The following is a 7,681-nucleotide window of genomic DNA, read 5'->3' as shown; positions in this document are numbered from 1 at the left end:
GACGCTTGCTCGATCCCCCTCTCCCTCCTGCTGCCGGCGGTTCCCATCACCATCTCAGGGTTACCCACCCCTCCACATTACGCCAATCATAGGCTCGTGTACTTGTGCGAACATATAGGCTCTCCTGTCCTGCGCGTTCCACCAACACTGCCCCATACCCTTCACCCACCCTCTGCTGGACATTGCCGGGCAGCTGCTCTCGCGCTCATTTCTCTTGTGGCCTCCCTTTCCTCTCTCCCTTCCCTCCCCTCCCCTCCCCTCCCCTCCTCACTGTATCGACCCAGCGGCAGCACCATCAGCGTCATGCATGTCTCACTCGAACGGCGCAACATCTACGAGCTGGGGGAGGTGCACTCGCGTATCTATGGCCTCAAGGCGGCCGCAATCCCCACCACGGTGAAGCTGAACCTCAGCCACAATCATCTCCGTAACCTGCAGCGGCCCTTCGCGCACTCCAGCCAAGGCGACGTCCGTGTTGCTGCTGATACCGATACGGCGGTGTCTTCGTCTTTAGGTACGGCATCGGCCGGCGCGTCGCACATGTCGCTGGAGGAGGAGAGCAGCGCGCTGCGCCCCTTCACCTCCCTCACACATCTCCTGGTCAATCACAATCAGTTGTGCAGCTTAGTGGGGCTGGGCGGCGCAGCTGATACGCTGACTGTTCTTATCGCCACGCACAACGCGCTCACATCCGTGGATGGCATGCAGGCGTGCAGGCGATTGGCTTACGTGGACCTCTCCTACAACTCCATTGAGTCGCTGCAGGGGCTTCCGCTGATGCTCGCGACACCGTCTCGGGAAGCTGCCTCTCTGAATAGCCCCACCGCATATGATGTTCTTCATAAAGTGGCCTCGGAGAGCACAGCCGAGCCCTCGCACGGGGGGGCATCTGCCCTGGAAGGTGTCGCCCTAGCTGCGGAGCTGATAGCTGATGGCACGGCGGCGAAGGAAAGCGAAGAAATTGCCTTTGAGCACGTCGACGGTGACGACAACGAAGGTCATACGCCTATCTCCACCGCGTCTATCCCTATCAGCCTCCAGTCCTCGGTGGGTGCAGAAACGCATCAGCGCTCCCACGCGCCTGGCGGGGCCGGGCATCCAAACCACCACTACCGTACCTGCTGCTCACGTCAGCAACAGCAGCAGCCACCCTCGGATCGGTCTCTAGGAGGCGCCCGCAGCTTCGCGACGCGTCCGTCGCGAAGCGCCGAGACGTCGATCCAGCTTGACGTGGGCGAGACGACCATCTCGCTTAGCGCCTGCGCGTCGGCCGCCACTGGGGCGCATGCGTACTCTCAACCGGTAGCAGCACCTGCAGCGGCGGATGCCTCTCCGCTGTTGCCTGGCGCCAAGTCAGGCTCTGGCACCGTAGACAGCGACAAGGTCGGCGTCGTGCTCATCCTTTCGCACAACCGCCTGCGTGGGCGTTCTCTGCCGGGGATCGTGTGGGTGGAGTCGGCAGACGCTGAAATCGGAACTGCACAGGGTGGAGCGCCCTCGTCAACGCACCCTCTTCTGCGCCCGTGGTGCACGGCTCTGACGCACCTGGATCTGTCGCACAACTACATCGAAGACGCTCGTGATGTTCGCCGGCTCTTCACTCCGATACGCTGGCCTTCCTCCCCTTCCCCTTCCTCCGCTGCCGCCGTCACGTGTGCCCCGGCACTAGCCCGCCTGCGGTGTCTCGATATGAGCGGCAACCCATGCTTGGTGAACGGATCGCTGGCGGATGAGCTCGCGAGGTCAGCGCGGCGGCCGACGATCGAGCCGGCAAGCGACCGCCAGAGCGATGAAGCGAGAGAGCAGCAGCGGCCCGTGAGGACAACCGTGGGGGACGACGACAGGTCTGTGCTATCGTCTGTGCAGTTTCGCTTGAACTACGCCTCTCGCACGCTGAGTGCCGCGTTCCGGGGCCCCTCGCCTTTGGCGAGTGCAGCCGCCTTTCCGAGCCTGGCCGCTGCGCAACGTTCCATGGATGCCCTTCTGACCTCCCTCGCCGATCGTTGGCAGTGCACCGCGCCATCGTCGTCGGCGCCGGCCACCGCAACGATGTTCTCTCTCTTCTCCCCTGTGGACGCCCGCGTTGTTGTGGAGAAGGCACCGCAACCGTGTACCGTTCACTTGCGTGGCGGCGAGCTTACTGTGTTGGCCGCAGCGCTCCAGCAGCGCGGTGCTCGCCTGGGTGAGATGCTGGAGGTGCCGGCGTCGGCGCCGGGCCTTTATGCGAAGCGCGCTGCCGTGTCGCCAACGCCGAACAGAGCAGGCAGCGGTCACAGCCCACCTCCCTCTAGCAACTCACGCAACGGGGGCGACGCACACACGGCTGTGGCGATGGCCGCAGGCGCAGATGCCTCTCGTGCCATCTTTCTCACGCCGCCGCCTCGATGGACCCGCGATACTTCCGTCGGTGTGGACGCCAGCGTCTTGAGTAGCGGGGGCGGCCCGTCGCCGCCAGCGGCGCAGCAGCCGGCGACACGGATGGCTCAGTCCTCAGCGCCGCCTACGCCACCGAGAGCGGCAGTTGTGGAAGCATCACAGGACGCTCTGAGCACCTCCAGCAGTAGCTGCCGAGCGGAAACGTCGACGGTGGGATACCGGCTTTTCCAGGGTCGGGGCCATCAGCGGCAGCCGGGGCCTGTCGCCGACCAGAGTGCCAGGTACAGTGGAACTGCAGTGGCGCACCTTGATGTCACCGCCGGCAGTGGCACGGCAGCAGTCTCGCACGCCGCAACGGCGTCGCTCTCTGCAGATGCGGTGGAGCTGCAGCTCCTGCGCGCTGAAGTTGTTGAGCTGCGCCGTCGCTATCGTGAACTTCAGCGCCAAACTCACGACCAGACGTGCGTGCTGCAGCGCCAAGAGACCACGATACGAGAGCTGAAGAAGACGGCAGCACTCGCTCAGCAGGAGGCGCAAGCTGAGTTGAGCAAGGCGCAACTCGAGATCCGGCGGCTGCATGCACAGGTGCAAATGCTGAACGATTTAGCGGCACAGGCGGCACCGCCTCAGCCGACTTTGTCCGTGCCGCTGCAGTTGCCGCCCTCGAACGGCTTGTGAGCCTGTCGCGGTGCACACATGGTACTGAGTGTGTCTGTGTGTGTGGGGGGGGGGGGGGGGGCGGCCATGGTGTACGCTGAGATGGGAGGGAGGAGCACGAAGGCTGCCCATCGGTGCCCGTCTCCTCGACGCCATACCCGTTCCCCCACTCCCCATATTTCAACCGCTGACTTCTGTGCGCAGCCGTCGTCTCTCTCTCGGCACACCCCCATCCAGCACCCAAAGTCAAGTGCAGCTGCAGCCCCACCACTACTACGCACACATAGATACGCCTCACATTTGATATGACGTACGGATGTGCGTGTCCTGTGGGTTTGGAGGACAGACCACAGGATGGTCGCATCTCTACAGGGGGAGGGGCGCAGCCTCTAGCGGACACCCATAACGCGCATGGGTGTTCAGCGCTTGTCTATGAAGGCGGGAGGGAGAGGCAACGCCGACCTCCGCTTCTGCTTCTCTCTATGCGTGCGTTCCACTTCTATCTGACCCCTCATCATCCTCACTACCACCATCCCGTTGCACATGCACTCTCATGCAACATGGGCATGGCACCGCCTGCACGCCGTCTCGCTCCCTCTCTTAGCATCTCTCCCTCGCCACCTACGTACCCCTCCCCTATACCCACAGATTAGCGGTTGCTCCCCGACGTCGTCCGCCCTCTGTCGCCCGGACCCCTCCCTCTTCTGCGTAGGACACGAAGGTCGGCAAGGACACCAACGCACACGGCTGTGTTCGAAAAAATGGGGCGCACTATGATGGACTACAACGTGCACGAGGGCCACCTCGAGGCCATGGTACACGGCTACCGCGACGCCCTTCTCCGCGTCGACGAGTACAACAACCTCTGCCAGTGCGACAACCTCGGTGACATGAAGAGCCAGCTGCAGATCACCGACTATGGCAACTTTCTGCAGCAGGAGGGCACGCTGACCTCCCGCATCATCGTCGATCGCGCGCAGGAGGTGCTCTTAAAGCAGTTCAAAGAGCTGCGCTCCTGGGCGGAGCCGCCGCTCTGTCAGTTTCTCGACTTTATCAGCTACGAGTACATGCTGTCGAACGTGCTGAAGCTGATTGTGGCGAAGCGCAGCGGCCGCGCCAACCTCGAGCTGCTAACCAAGTGCCACCCCCTCGGCGTCTTTCCGGAGATGCCGACGCTGATCGCTGCCTCGGACGTGCAGGAGATGTTCGAGGTGGTGCTCATCGACAGTCCGGTGGGCCGCTTTTTCAGCGCCGAGGGCGGCTTCGAGCGCGACTTGGATGAGCTCTCGGTGGAGTACATCCGCGGCATCCTCATGAAGAACTACTACGAGCAGTTCTACGACTTCTGTTATAACCTCGGTGGGGAGACGCGCGAGGTGATGTGCCCGCTGCTGGACGCCGAGGCAGATCGCATGGTTCTCACCTTCACTCTGAACACCCTCGGCATGCGAGAGATCACGCCGGTGGACCGCCGCAAGGTGTTCCCGAGCATCGGCTCCCTCGTCGACATCCACGATGACATCGCGGAGAGCGAGAACGAGGATCAGCTGCGCGATCGCCTACGCCGCTTCGCAAATTACTTTGAGCTGCTCGACGAGGGCAGCCGGGCAATGGACTCAGCGTGCAAGAAGTCGCTGGAGCGGCGGTTTGTCGAGATGTCGGTGGTCATGTACAACGACGCTATGACGCGGCAGTTTCAGTACGGTGTCTTCTACGCCTACGTGAAGCTGAAGGAGCTGGAGATCAACAACCTTCAGTGGATCGCCGACTGCGTCGTGCAGCAGATGCGCAGCCGCCTGCACGAGTACGTGAGCACGGTGCCGTACGCTCAATAGAGCAAGAAGAGGCACTGCTAGCCCACCCACACCCGCACCTCTGTGGGGATGCGTGTTTGTTCCAGTAGAACTCTACGAGTTTCTCACGTTGCACGTGTTCCTCTTGCCTTTCCCTGTCTCGCCTCCCTCCCCCCCCTTCTGCGGCGATGGCAGTGACGGTGGTCTGTGCTTCGGTGAAGTGTCGCGGCCGGGTTGATGTTCGTGTCGACGCTTTCCCCCTGGTCTGTCCGTTGCTGCCGCACGGTCTCTCTCCATGTCTGTCTCGGTGATGACGGCGCCAGCGTGTGCGCCTCTCTGTCGTGAGTGTGCCCGTCTGTGTCTGTGTGTCTTGTCGATCCTCGCCCGTTAAGCAGGACAGAGCAGAGGCGCCAATACGGGGAGCGGCACGCGCGCCCTACTCTCTTCCCTCTGCGTCGCCGTCCCCTTATGAGCTTGTCGGATGGGTGCGCTGTGCCTGCAGTTGCTCGCGCCGGCTCATGAAGCTGAAGAGCCGCAGCGCGCGAGAGAGATGATAAGGCAGTGGGGCGGCAGAGCTGGTCGGCATGGAATGTCACCGTGTATGCAGTCTCCCCACCCCACCTTGCCGGGTGCTCTCTGTGCTCCACCCTTGTCAGAGAAAGAGTCCCACACGCACGCACCCACACCCCCCAACCTCCCCATCTTCCTCTATCGCCCCCACACGCGTAAGAACGATGGAGCGGCACCAGCCCCAGCACCAGCGCACACCCACCCTTCTCACCTTTTCAGCTTCGCCATCTCACCGTCACGCACACCGACTTCGTCACAGGCACGATCATGAAGTCGTTCTTTTCCAAAATCACGTCAATGCTGAAGACGAGGCGGACGCCGCTGGCGCCGTGCGACTGCTCCGACTTCATAGAGGCCGCGCCAGCACAGCCGTCCCTGACGCATCTGCGCGGCGTCGTCGCGGCCCGTCACTTCCACGGTGCCCCGCCGCCGGCCTCCGCCGTGGAGAAAGCGCGGCGCGACTTCGTCGTTCGCAGCACCGTGTTCGATCTGCAGTACCGGTGCGGTGCCGGTGGGCGGTGCACATGCGCTGGCGCGCCGACGTGTCGCTTCCCACAGTGCTTCACCATGCGGCCAGTGACGAAGGGCGCCGAGGTGCTGGCGGAGCGCCAGGTGTACGAGGTTGAGGACGCCCCGGCGCCGGAGATACGTGCCTTGGTGGCCCTGGCTGCCGAAGAGAAGCTCGAAGAGGTGGTGAAGGGTATCCAGCACACGGTCGACGCGCATCTGAAGGCGGGCGCTCGTGGGCGCGGCCTCGAGGCACGCTTCATCATCGATGGCTCCGACGGTCATGAGTTTACGCCGGCCACGCCGAAGACCGGCACCGACAGCATCCACGCCGGCGCCAACCCGCTCCGCGAGGACGAAGATCTGCGGGAGGAGATCACCTCCCTGTACCTCTGGCGCGCTGCCCTGCTGGTCAACCTGCGCCGCGACGAGCAGGCCGTGTCCTCGCTGCTCAACCTCGCGTTTGCGGTGGAGCAGAAAGACCGCACGCGGCTCTACGGCGCCGCCGCTGCGTGGGCGGTGCTGAACGACATGGAGATCATCTACTACCGAAGCCTCGTCAAGAGTTGCAAGCCCTTCGATCAGGCTGTGCACTTCGCGACGGAGCGGCCGCTGCTGCTGGCACGCGTGTTCGAGGCAACCAGGGGCGACGACTACCACACGGACTACTGCACCCACGTCGTCTTCTCCAAGGAGGTGACGGCGACGGTGACTCGGGCGCAGACGGCGCAGATGCACGGCGACTTCACCGAGGACCCCATGCGCAGCCTGTGCCTGCCGCTCACCATGCCGTACTACCGCTTTCGCGTAGACGAAGAGTTCTGGAAGCGCTTCTACGCGCTGCTCTGCATGCCGCCGGTGCCGCCGCCGACGCCGGAGGAGGCAAAGGCGCAGGCGATCGACCCAGCTGCGGAGCTTGGCCTGACGCCCAACTACATCCTCGACGCCGTGGGCCGCAGCATGATGCTGCACCACCTCGTCACGTTCGCCGACGTGCGCGACAAGGAGATCGACACCGGCGTCGTTGTGGATCGCGTGAAGGAGATGAAGCTTCTCGACCTGCAGCCGCACCCGTCCGACTACGCCCCGGTGCTGACCACTAGCGAGATGCACGTCGCGGCGACCCGGATGAAGGAACTGCTCGTCGTTGTCCGCTCCTTCGAAGCCAAAGAGCAGGAGCGGCTGTCCGGCGCAGCGGCGGCGCAACGCCTGCAGCGTGCGCAGAGCAGCAACGACGCACCCAACCCCAGCGCAGCCCCACCAGCGCCGTCGCCCATAGAAAAGTAAGGGGGGAGGCGGCGGGGACAGCGGCGATGCCTCTCTCTTGCTCGCTACCTAGCTTCGGGTGGCGGCTGTGTGTGTGCAGGTGTGCACCGACAAATACACGCGTATAGCGCCCAGTGACAAGGAAACGCATGAAATCAAGACATGCCGGCAGCCTTCGGCGCCGCGCCTGCGCAGACCCCCACCCTTCGGCGGCCCAACGACGAAAGACGCGGCCACACCACCCCAACAGGCGCCCCGACCGCCCCACCACCCGCACAAGCCCTCACCCCCTCCCCCCCCCCGCTATCGCCCCGCTGCCGAAAGCTGCCTGCACGCCCCCGGCCCCCTAAAGGGCCCGGCCCGGGCGCGGGGGGGGCCGGGACAAACGAGCCCCCCCCACCTCAGCCAACACCCCACCGCCGCCGCCGGGCATACGCCAGCCCCGGCACCCAACCACGCCATACCCTTAAGGCGAGCCGGAGGGGGTGGCCGCGCCCTGGCCCGCGGCCAGG

At 64.2% G+C, this 7,681-nt stretch overlaps 3 protein-coding genes across 3 annotated transcripts; all 3 read left to right on the top strand.

Annotated features, from left to right (window-relative positions):
- Positions 1-303: 303 nt before the first annotated feature.
- Positions 304-3,054, top strand: LDBPK_051150 (hypothetical protein, unknown function; the record flags this gene model as incomplete). Its single annotated transcript, XM_003858254.1, has 1 exon — positions 304-3,054. The coding sequence occupies one exon, from the start codon at positions 304-306 to the stop codon at positions 3,052-3,054; it is 2,751 nt and encodes a 916-aa protein (XP_003858302.1).
- Positions 3,055-3,794: 740 nt separating this feature from the next.
- On the top strand, positions 3,795-4,868 carry LDBPK_051140 (vacuolar ATPase subunit-like protein; the record flags this gene model as incomplete). Its single annotated transcript, XM_003858253.1, has 1 exon — positions 3,795-4,868. The coding sequence occupies one exon, from the start codon at positions 3,795-3,797 to the stop codon at positions 4,866-4,868; it is 1,074 nt and encodes a 357-aa protein (XP_003858301.1).
- Positions 4,869-5,663: 795 nt separating this feature from the next.
- On the top strand, positions 5,664-7,190 carry LDBPK_051130 (hypothetical protein, conserved; the record flags this gene model as incomplete). Its single annotated transcript, XM_003858252.1, has 1 exon — positions 5,664-7,190. One exon carries the CDS (start codon positions 5,664-5,666, stop codon positions 7,188-7,190), a length of 1,527 nt encoding a protein of 508 aa, XP_003858300.1.
- Between the last annotated feature and the right edge of the window lie 491 nt (positions 7,191-7,681).

This window comes from Leishmania donovani, chromosome 5, assembly GCF_000227135.1.
Source record: "Leishmania donovani BPK282A1 complete genome, chromosome 5".
Classification (NCBI taxonomy): Eukaryota; Euglenozoa; class Kinetoplastea; order Trypanosomatida; family Trypanosomatidae; genus Leishmania; species Leishmania donovani.
Note: the sequence above shows the minus strand (reverse complement) of the source record. Positions and strands in the feature narration are given on the sequence as shown.